The sequence below is a fragment of the Phasianus colchicus genome, chromosome 4 (genome assembly GCF_987193195.1).
Source record: "Phasianus colchicus chromosome 4, bPhaCol1.hap1.1, whole genome shotgun sequence".
Lineage (NCBI taxonomy): Eukaryota > Metazoa > Chordata > Aves > Galliformes > Phasianidae > Phasianus > Phasianus colchicus.
The window spans coordinates 4,620,623-4,639,664 of record NC_143439.1 but is presented as its reverse complement, the minus strand read 5'-3'; the positions used below and the strand labels follow the sequence as shown (position 1 = coordinate 4,639,664).

General features: G+C 35.2%; 1 protein-coding gene across 2 annotated transcripts in view; it reads left to right on the top strand.

Annotated features, from left to right (window-relative positions):
- The window catches only part of FSTL5 (follistatin like 5), a 245,214-nt gene that overhangs the window by 41,320 nt on the left and 184,852 nt on the right, over window positions 1–19,042 (top strand). For both annotated transcript variants that reach the window (XM_090138465.1, XM_090138464.1), the window contains exon 3: window positions 4,157–4,190. In XM_090138465.1, the coding sequence (XP_089994591.1) occupies window positions 4,157–4,190 (34 nt within the window). The remainder of the gene's footprint in view (window positions 1–4,156; window positions 4,191–19,042) is intronic.

Below are 19,042 nucleotides of genomic sequence, written 5' to 3'. Positions count from 1 at the left end.
TATTTTCTTTGCTGTGTTTCCAGTTGCAGAGGCTGTTATGATGGCAGGCCTTTCCTAGTCAGAGGGTTCATTTTGTAATTCAGAGATGCTCTACCCGATCTAATCACTGGTTAACCACCAAGTAACTTCAGGCTTACAGACTTCTCCCTCCATCTGTATGCACTTGGCTGCTGCCGAGGGTCTTGCTAGCAGAAGCTGTGTTGAGCTGGGGCTGTTCTGTGATCTGCTAGCAAAGGCTGTCTTTGTAGATGGAGTCTTTTGAGAAAGTGAAGCCATACAATGTTGCTCAATAATCTCCAGCTGACATAAAAATAACTATAATAAACAAAGTAGGAAATTTAAAAAAATGAATGAAAGCCATTTTTTACTAATTTTTGACTCATTCTTTCCTAGTTTTTTTTTTTTTTTTTTTTTTTTTTTTTTAAGGAGTCGCATAGATATTAGATGGTTTTACTAAAATATATATATATTTTTTTCATTTAAATTTTTTTTTTTTTTTTTTTTTTTTCACCTCCCAGCTTTGCCCAACTTGCTGCATTCTTTCCTCTTTTTGGTATCCTTTCTCTTCATCTTTGAAATCAGGATTCTTAGGATTGCTTTCCTACAAGGCTACATTGTTTTTGTAATCAGTGCCTGGATTAGTTTTCAAAATCTGCTTATTGTAGTCTAAGCAGCAGATACAGGCTTTGCAGCTTTGTTGGAAAAAAACATTCCATTCTTTATAATTACGACTAAAAGAATGGAAGAAGCATAAATTAGACCAGTCAGGCTCATGGGGTGACAAAGTGTCCTCTGAGCACATATGCTGCAGTGTCTGAATGCTAACATAACTCTGACTTCTTGCCACATTTTTTTCTTTTTTAATAAGTCCATCTTGCTGAACAAGAATAAAATTCCTCTGAGTTCCTCTGGCTTGTTAGACCAAAGTCTGAGCTTTGCTCTGTGACCTCTGAAAAGAGAGGAAATGAAAGGGAAAATATTCTCCTTTGTGAAGACTAAAAGGAAGAACTGGCTAGATCGTTTTAACCAAATACTGACTAGAGATTAAAAAGAAATGTCAGAGGAGTTAAGCATGGCTAAACCTGGGATGACATGAGAATCAGTACTTTAGATTTACCTTAAAATCAAGGAATACCATTTATTGTATTCAGGAAACATTAGATATGTTTATGAAAAAGCTTTAAAATCAAGTAGCTCACATTTTATAGTCAATAAAAACAGAAGTATGTGTGGGTTTTTCTTTCTTTCTTTTCTTTAAATCTGACCAATGCATTTCATGTAGACATGGAATGTTTTGAAGATGTGCTTTTCAGATAGGTGCAGGTTTTGACCCACTTTGTTGTTTTGAAACAACAGGAGAAAAAGAAAAACATGCATTGATGCAGATTTGCTGGATTGGGTTGAAAGGAACATTGCCATATTGTTTTAGAACAGGAAATTAGATTGCCTCACTGTTCAGTTTAATGCTGTGTCAGTGGTTTCCTCCCCTCCTTGCTGGGGGCAGAGGCCCTCTATTTTTATCTCCATTGTTCTTATAGCTTTTGCCATGTCCCGCAACAACTGGAGCAGTCACCGTTTTGAAAAAGTTCACCTTGTAGTTGATCTGTCTTGTAATTCTTCTACCCATGCTTGAAGTGCAGGAGTGGGTTTTTTATGTCACTTCTTCATATTTTCTCCCTGGTCATGAAGGTAACGCCACAGGGCAATATGTAACAGTCTTACTGTTCCACTGGATCTTCTTTCTCTACTTTCTCCTCCTCCTCTTTCTTCTGTTCTAAGTAAGGTGACATTCATTTCATTTTTCATCCTGTTACAGGGACAACTAAAATTGATTATGGTGCCTCCTGTGATTGATCAGGTTGGTCAGTTTCAATGCTCTTGCTCTCCATCTCAGCTCGGAGTCTGACTCACAGATTGCTGCCTCATGTTCACATTGCTTTTTCTTGTATTGTTGTAGTAGAAATGCTAAGTCAGTGCTTGAACCAGTGATAGAGCACCTGGTGGGAAGGCAGGGCCAAGCCAGGGGAGCTTAGGTGCGTTGAATGTACCTGAGTGACTGGAAGGGGTGGAGCCAGGATTCACCCCTTCCCAGACCTCATTTAAGGGTTGGCAGTGGAGATGAGAATATCTCACTGGAGTTGCCTATGTACATGAGGTCTTCTGAAAGTAAGTAGGTTTTTTCCTTTGTTTTTGTGCCTGCAGCTGTTGCATTTGAACAAGTTATTATAAATATAACAAGTTATTATAAATATTACAAGGAAGCATGTATATCTGGCATAGATATTGAGGAAATATTACTAGTTAGTAGTAGCAGCAATTAGGGTTAGTAGGAAGGCAATTAGACATAGTAAAATAAGTAATACAGCAATTAGTATAGAGTTATAGGTTTAACCAACCTATCAAAACACTACAGCAGTGAATATGCATGTATATTGTAGGTTCCAAACTTACCAATACAATAACAGGAAGTATACTTATGTTAGGTTATACATATCTATGTTGTACTTATTGTGTGCATTTATAAATATTTGTAAAATCAGCTGTACCAAATGTATCAAACCAATTGCAGAAGGGAGGTCTATGCCACAGTGGACTCAAAGAAGTCCTACTAAGAAAACTGATCTCACAGAGTCTAAACTGATTTCAGAGAAACCTCTAGAGATAGGTCCTGGAAGGCCCCAAAGTAAAGGACAGAGCCTCACTTCAAAGATGATACAGCTCCCAGGGTGTAGAGCATTGCAGAGCTGATGTTGCAATATCATGGAGTTAATCCAGTGTTCCAGTGAAACTTCCATCTGTTTGTGGAGAAAAAAATAATAATAGAAATGAGCACGTGCAGCACAGGAAGTTTCTCATAGAGGAAATCTTCAATTTGGGTTAAAATCAGACCCCTTTAATAGCACTGAGACTCTACTCTGTAGAGATACAGAAGTATAGGATACCTCTTTATCTCTACAACAAGCTCTCTGGAACTCCTTGAAAGGAGGTCGTGGTGAAAATGGTGTTGATGTCTTTTCTTAGGTAACAGAGAAAAGATGAGAAGGAATGGCCTCAAGTTGTGCTAGGGGAGATTCAGGTTGGATTTTAGGAAAAAATTCTCCTAAAGAGTGGTCATGCATTGAAACAGGCTGCCAAAGAAGGTGGTGAAGTCACCATCCCTGGAGGTGTTCAAGAATTGCATGGATGTGAATGCTGAGGAATGTGGTTTAGTGGACAGTGTTGATGGTAGGTGGATGACTGGACTGGATGATCTTAGAGTTCTTTTCCAATCTTAATGATTCTATGATCACTTCAGGAAACCAATAGCTGCTGTTAATTTTGGTCTTCCTCTTAAGACATCCAATAGATGATTATGTCTCTTATTTTCTTTTCTTTAAACTAAACTTTCTCACATCAATATCCACTTTTTCAGGCCAATTTCCTCTTTCCCAGGCTGAGGTCATAAGTTTTTCCTCTGATGCTTGTTTCATTTTTACCAATAGTATCTTCAGGACATCTCTGGCACTCTGGTGTCCAAATGCATTTCAGGGATGTCCTTGGTTCCCTTGCTGACTCACTAAGCTGAAGGTTGAGCTGCCAGGACTGCATTTCCCAGGCTGGCAAACATTTCTCCTGTCAGTGTCCTGCAGCCATTTTGTCAGCTGGGTTAAAATCAGACCCTTTTTATAGCACTGAGACATAAAAAGGTATAGGATACCTCTGTATCTCTACAACAAGGGATGAAACTTTCTAATTCTGATAACAGTTAAACTCTGCTTCTGGGATTCTGGACACCTCTCCTCACTCATGGAATCATTAGGCATATGGTCACCTAGATGCTCACCTAGTTCAACCAGTTGATTAAGGCAGGTCTAACTTCAGAATAACATCACATTGGAAAGGGTCTTAGCCAGGTGAATTCTGAATATTTCCCAAGATAGATGTAGTGTAACAGAGACTGCATGACCTCTCTGGGTAGTGTGTTCTGGTGCTCAATCACTGTCATTGTGAAAAATAGTAGGGGATTTTAAAAAGTATAATAATCTTTCTGCAGTACAGCTGACATCTCTGAACAGGAAGGAGGATGAACTAAACTATAAGTTCTTCTGAACCTGTGTGTCTGTGATTTGCATGCTAACTATAACTTAAAATAATACATTTTTTCTTCTAATTGCAGCAGGAAAAGAATCAGGAGAGCTCAAGAAGTAAAGGTAAGTGCCAATTGTTTTCAAAGTGTGGTGATTCTTGTAGCTATTAAAAAATCAAACATTCATTGTTAGTAATAACAAAACATGTATATAAGATTGCTAAGTGTTTGGTATTTGAAATGGCAAAAATATATCCAGGAAGATGGGATAAAATGTACATGTCTAAGGAACCATTTTTAAATAACTTGGAGAGAGGAAAAACAAGGCTGACGGCTATATTCTATATGGGATTTACTCCATCTTCTTACTGTATTTGTGAACTAGACTGTGAAAGCTTGGTATACTTTAAAGAAACATTGGTACAGTCACTTTAGCTTTTCATTCTGCTCATCTGTAATTGTATGTGATTACAATTTATTCACAAATGAATCGCATCCCTTAGTGGGGTGCCTTACAAAAGTAGTTATCTGTGGTTTTTTCCCAAGTCTCTTTATACTTTCACTACAGCTTATTCTGTGCACTACACAGAATATCTGGATTAAAGAAACAGCCTTGTATCAATAAAACAGAATGTTCCAAAACCCAGATGTGTCTTTCGTGCGTCTTTCTAGTATAATGTTTGCTAAGAGAGAGAACACCCAAGTCTCTTTGTTAAGTCTGTTTTGCAAATAATGAAATGTGAAATTTCTGTCACACACACAGAATGTTGTCTTGATACTGTAGGTGCTTATAGAGGTAGGTTATGAAGTACTTTGAAGATGAAAACAAAGGGAGGGTAGAAAAGAAAAGAATACTATGCTAAAGGTTCCTGAGAGAGAGTTAAGTGACAAACTAGCCTACTTCTTTTATTACACTGGAAAACAATGCATAATCATATCACCTGTGTTAGCTGTTCTTAATTCACTGGTCTATATCACAGCACTCATTAATCTCTATTTCCTCGCTTTTTTTCACGCTGAAGCTACACACAGGCATCTAAAGGGAAGCCAAATCTGATGATTGTGTGGTCTCAGTACAGTCGTGTTTTTCTTGGTTATGTAATTTATATCATCTCAAGGAGGACCGTAAGTCCTTCTTTTGAAGAATGTTCACAGTATGATGAACCAAAAAGAAAACTTTAATTTTAAATAGCATCTGAACTAAGTTTTCTTTTCTGAAGTAATTGGGTAAATTACCTTGAAGTTTTGCGAGTGTACCAATGATGTATTGTTCAAAAACATAACTTTATGATTTAACATAAGTTACATAAAAAGGTTATGAAAACTGAGATTAGATCACAAAAATGAGAGATTTGTTAAATTTGAGGAATTGCAAACTTTATACGTACAAAGAAAGGGACTGAAATGTGACTTTTTATGGACATTTGTGATTACAAAGTTATATCATCATGCTGTTCGATTGTTTTTCCCCCTACTCTGTCTAGGTGTATGGTCATTATGCAGGGAGGAACAGTTAAAAGTAGGAGCCAATTATGAGCTAGTTAGGAGTGCTCATCATGTTCATTAGCTGTTAACTAATCAAATAAACATGGCTGTAGTTGCTAGCAATACTGAGCAAAAGCAAACTATCAAACTATTTTAAGGGATATGTTCATCATCTCCCAGTCGGCAGTGAGTTTGCTACTCAGATGCACAAAATTTGTTGTGGTTATATCTGTAACATCTCTTGAGTAAAGTTTTAATCAACTGAACTTCCTGCATGCTGCGCATGCAACCTAAGCTGACAATTCAACGTGGAGACTTCAGCGGTCTGGAAGAGTTACCAAATATTCATAAGCACGCAGGGCAGGCTTTAGAAAAATGATCCCACTTTTTCACGTACAGAGTTACAGAATTGTGGGGATTAGAAGAGACCTTTGGAGATCATCTAGTCCAACCCTCTGCTAAAGCAGGTTCCCTGGTGTAGGTTGCAATGATTTTTTCCTTATGCTCTCTGTATTTTGCAGCTACTAAATACAGTTAGGGGGCAAAATGCTTTTTGCACATCCTGAAATCTTCTGAAACTTTGAAATTGAATGTTGTCATCTTAATTTGGAGGACAGCTGCAGCTCATGCTAAACAGGCTAGCCAAATGAAACTCTGGTGTGCATTATAACTTCTATTGATATCCGTGTTCCCGTATCTAATTGTTATTCAGTAGTTCTTTGGGACTGTGTGTTTTATAAGATGAGGGTATTGTAGAAGAATTCAAGGATCAATATTTTAGTAATGGGCATCATTCCGTATCTTTCTTATATTATAAATGCCTACTTATTTTACTTCATCTACCACTTTAAAATAAGTCTGATTTCTACTTATGTTTTACTAATGATGCTGTTATTGTTTTTTGCAGTGCTTGGTTTTGTCTTGACGTTTTTCTGACCCAATTGTTTTTCCCATCTGTTACTTCTGCTGTCAACCACTAAGTCATTCACACCAAAATAGAAGCCAGTACTCAAACATTCCCTATTCTAACACCGATCTAATCTCTCTCTGATCTGTGGTATTCTTTTCCTTACTGCAAAAAATAACAGAAGATTCTATACGCTGTTTAGGAAAAAAGAAACTGCTTTTACATAAAGTAATTCAACACAGATATTTTAGAATTTCACTGTGTGATGGCAAACTTTGTTATACTTTTGAGAGTTTTCTTTGTGTTAAAATGGTTATCATCAGGATAAAACACAAGCCTTCTGTTCAATAACAGTAGTGTGAACAAGGTAGGGTGCTAAAATCTGAAAAAGATTATTTAACCATGTAAGAATATGAAATATTTCACAGCGTATGAATTTTTAAACATTTTAAACTTTATTTACATAATCTTAATGTATATGTATACATAAGCACTTGAAATTTAGAGGTAGAGAGTGTTTTGTATAAGCTACTATGCATTCAAATTTTGAATACTTGGATAATGCTTATTTATTTAGCATTTAATAAATACTAAAAATATTTTAATTACTAGTTTGGTTCTCAAAAAGCATGTCTTTAACTTGAAAGAAGTAACAGCACACAATCACCTTGCTGGTTTGGAATCACAATTCGGCCTTCCTTACTTCTCTTTTCCAAACATAACTCCTGCACGCAAATTAATATCATTTTATTCCACTCCCATAGAGGATGATAAAAAAGATATTTTCAAGATAAATAGGGAATATGTCTGGCAATATTAGAAAGTATGTTTGTAAGCCATGTGCAGAATAGTATTCCTAGCTTATGCTTAGCTTCAGAGAATTTGAAATACTTTTAATAGAATATATTCCTAACTTTAAGGTAGAAATCATAAGAATCAGAAAATTGACTAATGACACTTAACAATTTTTTTTTTTCCAAACTTCAAAGTCATCTCAATCATTTTCAAGAGAAAGCATGGAGTCACATTTACAGTACACTGTCACAAAATAATTCACTTAACTAGTGATGGTTTGGATGATTAGTGGAAAAATTTAGTCCCCATTATTTTGAATTATTGTGCAACAGTGTGTTGGCTTAAAAACTACGTATTAATTTCAGTATAGCAAAGCACTGTGTAATATATGTATAAAAAAAATAATATCCAAATGATACAATAACAACAAAACCACTGAAAATCTACTACGACGAAAAACCTCCAAAACAATTTTGAAATTAGATTGAGAGTCTGGTCATCATTTTTTTGTAATACTCTGTCAGGTATCATATCAGTGTACAACTTGTCTATCTTCGCCCAGTCATTTTAGCAACATCAAGAACAGTTATTGAAAGGTATATGCATTTTTCCAGGAAAAGATCTGGAAAGCAAACAAACACAAGGTCACGATAACATTTGAAAATGATCACGGTAGGGAGTTTGGAACTTTGGGACCTTTAATGTCCCTTTCAACCCAGGCCTATGATTCCTACCCAGACCTTATGATTCTATGACATATATACATAAATGATTCCAATGATATTAATTTATGTGGTTGTACTTCATTTTAGCAGTGCTTTAGGGGCTACTTGTGCAGAATGCTGTTTAAATTTTTGCTAGCAATTATTGATCTGAGTTTTGAACATCATTAACATCCAAAACTGAGCAGGAAAATATTGACTGACCACAACTATAACCCAGGCTTTCAGTTAAATCCCTCTAACTTTATGCTTACCTTAATAATGTGAGTATGAAATCCTTATTGACTGATGGGTTGAAAACAATTTAGTACTTTATTATTACGAACATATTACCCTGATTTTTAGATATTAACAAATGTATGTATCTTTTATGATCTTTTTTCATTAGCTACCAAAAAATAAAGAGATACCATGTGGGCATTGCTTTCCCATCTTACTGGTAGTTTGCTCCTTAAAAAGTAACACAACACACCTGCACAGCACTTATGGCTTTGTCTGGGTTTCCAGATTAGTACTGTAGTCTTTTTTTCTATACCCAGGTAAACATCAGACAAGAAAGATGGAGAAAAAGCTTAATACTGTTCAGAATGCAAATAATTTAAGGGACAGAGTCAGCAAGACCTTAATTATATCAACCAATTTGTAGAGTGTCAATGTAACTTAGGATACTTTCACATGCCTGTGGGTGAGCAAACTGTCTATTCTGCAGTATGGCAGTCTGGTATTGCTTTTGGTACTGAAGAAAACTGGGTATATCCTGATGAGAATATATGGCATCAGGATCTTATGCTATGTGAAACCGATTAACTATGGAAAAGAATCCACTTCATTGCTTTCTGTACTGTATGTATCCAGTGAATCATCGGGTCTGCTTGAACACATGATTCTAAATTTGTATTTCAGCAGACCAGTGTTATGGGAATATGGTTTGAATCTGAACTGCAGTCCTACTGGATGAATTGATTCATATTTTCATTTGTCACAATGCAGTAATTCTGTTCTGGTAGACCAGAACATATCATAAAAATTTATAGCATTTTAGAGAGTATATGTAATAGCAGGCAAGTTGGTAAATGTATGTCTAAGAGTGTACTTCACATTGGAATGAAGCTACTAAATATCCTTTTTTTCCAAATGTTTTCTTTATTGTTATGTTCTGATTTAGCTGAATGAACTTTTAAGAGGTGGTTTGAGGATTCTCTGTGCTCATTGTAGCCAATACTGACACTTGCATCCTATTCCATTCTCCTCTAGTGCCTAGTCAGCTCAAATTCTCATCCCTTCTGTCTGTTAAGAATTGCCATAAGAAATGCAGCTCCACTTCCCATTCAAAAAATTCTCCATTTACTTTTCCTGTCCATAGTCTTACAAAAACTAGCAGACAGTGCTGTTAAATGTGTATGGTGGCATCTAGGGATGAGTAACATCGTGTAGAATTTCTTAACTGATTACAGTGCATATTATGTCCACAATTCAGCTGAGGAGCTACTAATTTCATGTTGGTTGGCTACAAATTTTTTTTTTTTTAAGTCTTTTGCCCTGACAAGAACTTGTACTAAAAAGCTAACTAGAAAACCAAGTAGCTAGAATGAGTCTGAAAAATTGTTTTAAGCCACATGAAAAAAAAATCTCAGTAGTTCCTGCCTGTTGAGAAATGTGTTGGAATAACAAGATATCTGTAATTTTTCTTGAATGCATATTTTTGCATTGCAATGCAGTCATTATTTCTGCCACTAAGCTAGGGCTACTTGAGGGTGAGATGTATCTGGAAATCCTTTAAATGTTTTAGGAGTTAAATATACAAAGATTTTTTTTTTTCTAACTTTGATTTTCTTTAGGGAGAAAAAAATGAGCGTTTACATTTATTTTTCATTTCATGTGTAACATTCATGCTATTCCAGAGGAAAATATTCAGAGGAATAGAAATTCCAGGAAATAATTCTGCAAAATGAAATATCTATACAAACAACAGATATAATGGTTCTAGTATGTAGTAGTGTTGTAGAGCTAATGCAGGAAATTGGTAACTATTATCTTTTTTTTTCCTTAATTTATCCATGTCCACCTTAAATTTAGGTTACATTTTGTTAATTTGTGAAATCTATTTCAAGACAGACCTTCAGAAGTAGACTGGAGAAAATAGGCACAGCGGTATTCATCAAGTTTCTTTCTGAGGTGCACAAAACCTTCACTTAAATAGATAGAGAAGGGATTCAGCATCAGAAAAGAAAAAAAGAAAAAAGTCCTGAATAGTCAGTGCAGTACAGATTCCTTCCTTATCGAACTCTACCAGTTTTAGAGAAGTCACTCAAAGAATGAATGGAAGCTTTGCTTATTTAAATACGTTCGCAGTCTGAATTATAATAGTGTAACCTGCAAATTATTTTTGACTAGCTGTCTGATTTTTTTTTTTTCCTAAATTTTACCATTTTTAGAGTTTTTAGAAGTTCCCGTGTGAAAGTAGCTACTACTTAATTTGAATGCAACTGCAAGTGTTTTGGAGAGTTCTTTTATGCTCCTTCTAGTGTAGGGTGAAGAGAGAAAATGAAACAGGGAATCTTACTTTCTCTAAGTTAGTCTATCTTTTATTACTGATACTGAGTTTGTAATTCACTAAAGTTGCTAAAAGCTATGTAATTTCATATATTAGGTTTCTTTTATGCCTTTAACAGCCTCCTTCAAAAAAAAAATATACTCTGAAGTAGATTTGTTTAAAAAAAAAAGATATTACATTTGCTTTCCTTCCTTCTCCTTGAAAGAAGCACGGGAAACACAAATGGCTTCTGAAGGACTTTGAAGTAGCTCTTGTGCACCAAAGACCTGCACTGAATTCAAAGAGAAAGCGGTACAATGAAGTATTCCTGGATGCCATACTATTCATAATAGTATCATTAGTGCAGTGTTTGCAGGGGATGCATGTCAAGTTGTTCGTGTGTAGCAAATACGGATTTGATTACACAAGAAATATTACTCTGACAATGTAAAAGAGGCAGTTGCTTGTGAAACTCAGAACTCTCCTGGCTTTGTACCTGCAGCATTGGTTAACCTACGTTAACACTGATATATAATAGCCAGAAGAGGCAAGTTGTTTCACTGTACTTGTGATGTAGAAGGTGATTGTTCTGACTGGAAGCAATAGAACCAGAGCAAGAACAACTTAAGGTTGCTGAATGTTGAAGTGTGATAGTTTTCACATCTTACCAATCAAAAAGATTTTGGAATGGATTTTCAGAAAGAATACTGAGTGTTAGAAACTGCTGTAAAGCAGTTACATTAGAAACATTTTTCTTGTAAATAAGTATATAATGTAATAGTTAAAGAATCAAAGGTTTCATTTTAGGAAAAGCAGCTTTTATTATTTGTTGTTATTCTTCTACCATATAACAATTTATCAGATCTCAGCATAATCTTAGTATAAGCTGATCTAAAATAGCCTTCTAAGATACAATTTTTCCTAAAGAAGGAAAAAGGTCTGATATTTATGTCAATGAAAAAGATAAAGATCCTTCTAAAAACCCACACAGGTCTTCAAAAGCTTTGTAAGCATCCATTTTTAGATGTAGACTTAAAAAAAAAAAGGCAAAAAAAACCCCACAACCAAAACAACCCAGTAAATACAATTTCCTATACGATTTCCTATTGGATTGTTTATACAGAAGTGTTTAAAGGCCAGGGATGGTTGTCCTAAAAGAAAAAGTGAATTCTGAGAGGAGTACAGAATGTTCGAAAGACAGATCATACATACTGCTATTTCAGAAATAAACTACTTAATTTATGTTTTTCTACAGTAGATACCTGTAAGTAGCTGTTTCCTATTTTTTTTGCTTGTTTGTTGAAATTCAAGTACTACATTACCTTCTATTGCATGCTTACAACACGAGTTTGATTGCTATCGACGTGACTTGCAGATTGTTTTTCTGTGTTGCTTATGGATCGTAAAACCTTTAAGAACACTTGTGCAGAAAAGAACAACAGATTTGTGTTATGCAGAAGAGATTTTCTTACTCATACCATCTGAAAAACAGAATTTTTGCTTTCGCTGTGAATTCTTTAGAATGCCGTTGACTGTATTTGAATAATATTTTGTATCATATATCTCTTGCAGTCAGCTGAAAAGACAGTCAGAACTCATGTAACCTTGAAATATGAGTCTGGTGAATATGATTTGTACTCCCCCACATCCTCAGGCCTATTCAGTAATTGCAGCACTGTATATTACTCAGATGCCAATTGAAACAATTACAGCATTCATTTTTTTTTTGTTTTATTCTTTGCAGAGCCAGGGTTGATGCATTTCATTATCCGTTAAGGTCACGTCCCAGTTTACTCCAAACACACTCTTTTGCCACTGCTTCAGACACAGGAACACGATTAGCAGTGTCAGATCCTGTTAACATTTACATCATAACTGAAAGCAGATATTAAAGTGAAGTGCAAATTAAAGACTGCTAAAATGCCTGCCACTAACAATTATGGTGGGGCAGTATTAAATTTCTCATTTATTTCCAAAGGTCAGATTAATAAAGCTGGATGGCACATTATCATATAGGGTGGACCCAGCTGCCTCTTTTGATTATGCTTAGAAGTCTAATGCTTCTAAGGAGAATTTGCAAGGAATGAATGCATCTATTTTAACTATGTGTTTAAATGTGGTTAATAGACCCTCTTCTGAGAAGATCCCAACTGGAGATTGCTGTTGATCAAATGTCTTTCTGTTTTTCAATAGACAAATATAAATATAGGTTTCTTTGATAAACTCCTTTTAAATTTTTGATCCTTAAAATGTAAATAGCTCCATGAGCGCCTGAAAACCTAATTCTTAGATGTAAACTGAAGTGCCCTCAGCTGTAAAAATAACCTTTCAAAATCTATTCTGTCACGACTTAATGTAACTTTATCCTTTGTTTTTTCCCTTTTTCCCATTCTTTTGATCCAGAAGCGTTTTCAAGAATTTTATTAAAAGAAATAGTGCTTTCTTCCCAGATGAACAGCAGTGGTTTCCTGCTGTTTTGTCTACAGAGTAGAAATATGAAAATGATTCCGTACCATTATTCCTGCTGTGAAGAACGTAAGCATCTTCAGAAAGAAAAGTTGGTTGTTAGTACAGATATGTCTGCCTATCTGATACCACACTAATGATCTAGTACCTTGATATATGAATAAGCAACATCCCATGGGCATTACACAAATTATTGTAGCTCTTAATATTACAGAAATATCCCTGTTTCAGTACTTAAAACAGTTATAGTGTATTCCTTTTATTTTCATCTTTTCCTAAACTAAGGCATGTTGCTAGGTAGGCAGCCATTCTTTTCCCCAGAAGATGTGCACTAAAACTGCTCCTCATTTATGCACAACTTCTTAAGAAAATAATTCCAGTACAAAGCAACACTAATGGGCTTTAAATGAGGCAACTGTATACTGCAAAGATAATCTTTTTGGACCATGTAGGTGTTGGCTAGCTGTAAATATTCCGCAGAATAAAACTAGAATCCATTCAAGTATTTAAAGTGTAATTTAATTGAAACACTGGTTAATCAGTTGATAGCCTAAAATTCTAATATCTCTAGTCAAACTAAAGCATATCGAATATTTCTTTTGTACTGTACACAGTAGCTATTTAAGCTCTTTGTATAAAAAGATGGAAAACCTCTGATTATTCAGTTGCATGCATATATAAGAAGTGAGTGTGTGCTTTTTGGTTTTCTGTCCAGCTTTCTATCTTAATCATCTGAATTTTGGGCATTTTTGAAAATACATTTTTTTTTTAATGTTTGTTAAAATGCAAATATGAGTTAGCTACTGTTAACACCCATTAGAAATTAAAATTGTGTTTTTTGTTATTTTAAGTCCATGTGAATTATTAAAAGTCACAACATGCCATGAAGGCAGCTGCTGTCCTAGCGAGAAATTTCTGGTAGAATTACTAAGTTATAGATCTCTCTATATTTTTGAAATAATTGAATGATTTTCAAGTTTATAGTGAAAATGAGATGAAATTTGTTGGTAGAAATTTCAAGAAACTAGAGTTACTTTTTTTTTTATGTGATAATCATGATTGTAATTTTGAAATAACAAAGGAAAAAATCAATTGTTTGATGACTTGAGTAGCCAACGTGACTTGAAACTCTAGATTTCTTAACGTTATCAAGGAAGGTATTTCTATTAGAGAGAGGAAAAGAATAGAAAGTATAAACTTCATGTCAGATGAGGTTTAAATAGTGTCATGCTGCATCCATAAATGTTCATGTTTCATATAAAATTCAGTCTTGAAATAATACAGAGAATGGCTACTTGAGTGATTACAGTTTTTTATATGTGAAAATTCAAGAAATTGTTTTCCTAACAGAATGGAAGACTGAAAGTTACGTGCTGCTTTTCCAACTCTGCCCCTTGTGTGAACCTTTTCTTAGTTCTTCATACCGTGTTATTCATTCGTATCTTTGATTATGCAGAAAGTAAGCTGTGTTCTCAGGAGAGAACAGGCTATTTTGTTTCCTCATGTGCAGGGCTTCAATATACATCCTCCTCTGCATATCCAAGGACAGAAATATGCTTTTGAACCTCCAAAGCTTTTAGAGATCAAATATTTGAATTCACTTCTAGGTGCTTTATATATATATATATATATATATATATTTTTTTTTGGCAGTAATAGAATACAACTTTCAGTTTTACGGTCCAAGCAGGAATGGACTTCATGGGATAAGAAAAAGGCAAGTTGAAAGTAAGCCTTGCCAAATTTTATGTTGCTCAGTTACTGAAAGAAGAACCAGTTTCACAGGAAGTAATAACAAATTGTCATTCTCCAAGGCCCTGCCACGGAGGTATTTGTCTATTTAGGTCAAAAATAGCCAAATAAACCTGTTTATCAGTTTCTCCAACCTGGCAAAGATTTTCGTCCACACAGTTCATGTGATGAGTAACCTCTTCTAATGAAGTTTTGGTTAAATAATCTAAATGATTTGACAAAGAATTATTACATAGCTACTGTTCTATTGGAAAAAACATCCAAAAATGATGTAGTAGGATGCTTTATCTTCTTCGTGCTTGCTGGAGTTTCTGGTATATAAAATCTAGTTCCCTGTGCTATATACTGGCTAAAAACTGCTGGTTTGTTTTAAGCATTTGGCTTTCTGTCTAGAATAATGGCTAGAATACAGGCCAGGGCTCAGTACAAAAACTTGAATTAGTAAGGTTCAAATTTGCTCTGAATTCAAATTATACACAAAGAACACAGATATAATTGTGAATGTTGGCACACTGGTAGTCGGTTACATTCTGGTATTTTAATTCTCTTGAAATACCATAAAAATCAATGATAGCATTGCTTGAATAGGAATTTAAGAGAAAGTTTTATTATGACTCAAAAATAAATAAATCTCTGAACAATAAAGCAAGCATTTTCCTTAGCTTTGTAAAACTCTTCATAGAACTGACTAAATGAAGGCTCTCAGGAGGAAGGGAATAATAAAGAATTTCAGCAAATAATAAAGCCCACAAAAATCCTCTTTGTATTATAAGTGCCACTGAGATTCTAATTAGCACACATGGATTCTTCCTCATAAAATGTGAAAGCTGTGTTTTTGTAGCTTTAAGGATAATTGCACACTAAGAATGAACTAAAACGGGGGAAAAAAAATCCACTAAAATATTCTGGTATCATAATTTCTGTGCCCAAAGGATCCTTTATGCCACTTGCACTCTGATCTAATTAGCATTAACCTGACCTTCTTTCCCCAGAAACACTGAGAAATCTTGTTACTATTTATAATTATCATTAATATCTCAAAATAAAAGCAGCATGCAGAGTTGTACAAATCATGAAATGAAATTGGCATAAGTCATACAGTATTATTAAAATATTTGTATTCCTTAAACTGCCTTTTTAAAGCCGTTCAATATACTTCTGTATAAATACATAGGGGAGCAAACTTAATAGAAATATATCTACGTTCACAGAAATAAACACAAAATGGCAGTACTGAGCCATGGATAAATGGGGGTTTTGCTTTTAGATTTGTGGTTTTTAGCAAATTTAGTGGGGAACTGGAGTAACGAATGAATTTAGGCCCCTACCTGTTTACAATGAGGAGTGGCACTGTCTCTGTGCTTTTGAAGGTATCCTGTCATTTACTGCAAATTAACAGAAAACGCTGAGGTTCTTCCTACCCATTTCTTTATTTTTGCTTCAATTTGAAGTGTTAGGTTAGGAAAGATTTGGAAATGTAAATCGGTATCAGATAGTTGTGGTAGTGGTTGTATAGAGGTTTCTCAGTTAAAATTTGGTTTGTCTATTTTTTTATTTTATTTTATTTTTTTAAGTTTCTTGGTAAACTGAGCCATTCAGAAACCAACTATCCACGTGACTGTATTCGCTGAGTTGGGAACAGTGCTCTTCAGAACAGGAAGGAAGGTTTTAATATGTCTGCATATTCTAACATACGAGCTGGTCATACTGTCTGCCAAGCATTCAGGCGTGTGACCCTGTTACGATCCTCTTTCCTGACTCATTAAGAAAAAATGGGTCTTTTTATGTACCCTCTTATAAGCAGTCAGTTTCAAATGCCATTTCTTCCTACCCTTGCGTCTCTGGAGACATATTATGAGACTTGAGGCCTTTTACTTTCTTTCAAGCTTTTTTTTTGGTACTGTCTGAGAATGCCCTTTTCCACACGTCTACTTTATTCTTCCAATTGTGTCAAATGCTTAGAGGTTAGGGGAATCATAAATGCAAGCAAGCTACATGCTAACCATACAGAGCGTGAAGGTCAGTACTGTTTCTCACACTGGGATTACGGGGTCCCATTAGACACTTTAGCAATCTGATCTAGTTGCTATCAGAAAAGTCAATATTTGCATTTCGTTGAATATGCATGCCCACTAGTGTTTGGGAAAAGGGCTATTTGGTATCTTTGCTTGTATGATTATCTTGTTTGCATTCACAAGATACTATCTGCAAATCCTCTAATGATTCAAAGACAACACTGTACGGAGTTATTTCATTATAAAGATTAATTCTTTGCTATTCTATGTTAAACAGGCTTAGAATTTGATGTTCTTTAATTTCAGCTAGGGCACTAGAAGGACAAGTTGAAGGAAAATATGGAAAAAAACTTATAGAATGTTAAGTGTACCCAGAGAAGCTATTATTTTAGTTAATATAGTGTTTATTGCTTTACTAAGAACCCTGGAATAACACTAGTTATCAAAAACATTAACTTATCTGCAGATATTAATGTGACAGCCTTCTGCTTTTTAAGCGATTTAAAAGTTATCTAATCGAAGTAGTTCCCATTTAAAAAACTAACAAACAAACAAACAAAGCTTTGAAGTTGTGCAATTGTGTTTCATAGGCAATAGAGTCAAACTGTGTTCTGTATGGGCAGCATCTTGAACGCGTATGTTGAGCCTGATTGACATTAGTGGTATTCTGAAGCTGTACAGGATTTTGGCTGCAGACAGGGACTTAAATCAGACTACATCATTCTGAAAGCTTTTATAACACACAAAAACTCTTTTCTCAAAAACCCATGAAGGTATCAAGCCAATGCATTTACTAAATTGTTCCCGTTTGCTTTGGAAAATAATGGATCAGCCACTTAAAAATGTGCAGCTCTATTCAGACTAATTCAGTTCACAAACCTGCTTTTACTTTCTAAATACCAGGTATGCAGACTCCTATATGACATTATGAAGCCACTTAGTGATGGGGTCACTTTGCATAAAGACATTCTGAAATCATTTAGCTGAGGTAGGAAAGGCGGTCTGTGATCAACACAAAAATAAGGTCTAATATCCTGCCATTTTCTTTTGAAACATATACCTGTCTGCTAAATATTTTGACCAGCCAATCTGAGCTTGCATTCATCATCCAATGTGACATGTGTCAAAGGTGGAGCTGAATATCAGCTCAACCAGGGTAATGTTTTGAGATGCTGATGAAGAGATCTTGGCCCAGATGGTCAAGACAGGAGAGAAAGTCTGAACAATGAACTAAAAACATTATTTAGGACTTAATATTTCCCTGGTTTACTTGTGTTTTATGTGCTCTTTCAGCTTTACATTGGGTATGTACACAAATGGGATCACACACAGAAGGACCTAGTGCAATCAAAACTTTTTGCTCTGTCCTGAAAGCTTTCCAACTTGAGATGGTGATGCTAGTTTGAGAAAGATTTAAAGATTCTCCACTAAATAGAGGGGAAAATTTTTCTATAAATTTTGTGACAGGAAAAGTCACAAAGTGTAAGTGACAGAAGATCCTAAAAGATGATTATAAAGTGCCATTTAATCAGCCAAGAAATACAACAGCAGAAGCCACAAGAGTATTATTACATTTAAAATAGCCTATAGGATATTTTGTCCTCTGATTTGAGGGAACACTCGTGTTATGAGGCAGTAAAGGCAACTATAGAAACACTAGGGCTAATATCTATTATTGTCAAGTGGTGGAGCATGGATGCAATCTGGTTACTGTAAATGACTTTTGTGATATCTGTGTTCCCTTGGTTATTGGTTCTTTTGTTCCCAAGAGCTCTGTGAGATAGGGTTGAACTTTCAGTAGCTGGAGCATAAACTTATGTTGCATTAGGTGAATTTGTTCTAGTCATGGAAAGACCTTGGTGAAATGATGGACAGGCAGACACCTACCTCCTGAGTCTGTGAGTTTATGATCAAGACCTATTCTGTGTGTTCATTTCAATGCTAATGCTTCAGCATTAATTTCTGAAACTTGGTCATGGCAAGGGGAGAACAGAAACTGAAGCATGGTTTCAGAATGGAAAAATCTGAAACAGTTGACGTGTAGTATTCTTCTCAACTTTCAAAAGTGCATAAAAATTTCTTCGTCGTGGTTCTCATCACTGGTTTCTCGCTGCTAGATATTCTGTAGTTCCAGCTTTTCTGTTTCTGTGAGCTTTTTGTTTGGTTGGCTTCTCTTGTATTCTGGAAAGAAAAGGAACAGAGGATGCCTTGCTCCTTTTCTGTTCACATTTTATACTTCAGTGCTTTGTTTTAGTGGAGCTAGCAAGAATGCTCCCCCTCGAAGAATGTCAAACTGATTCT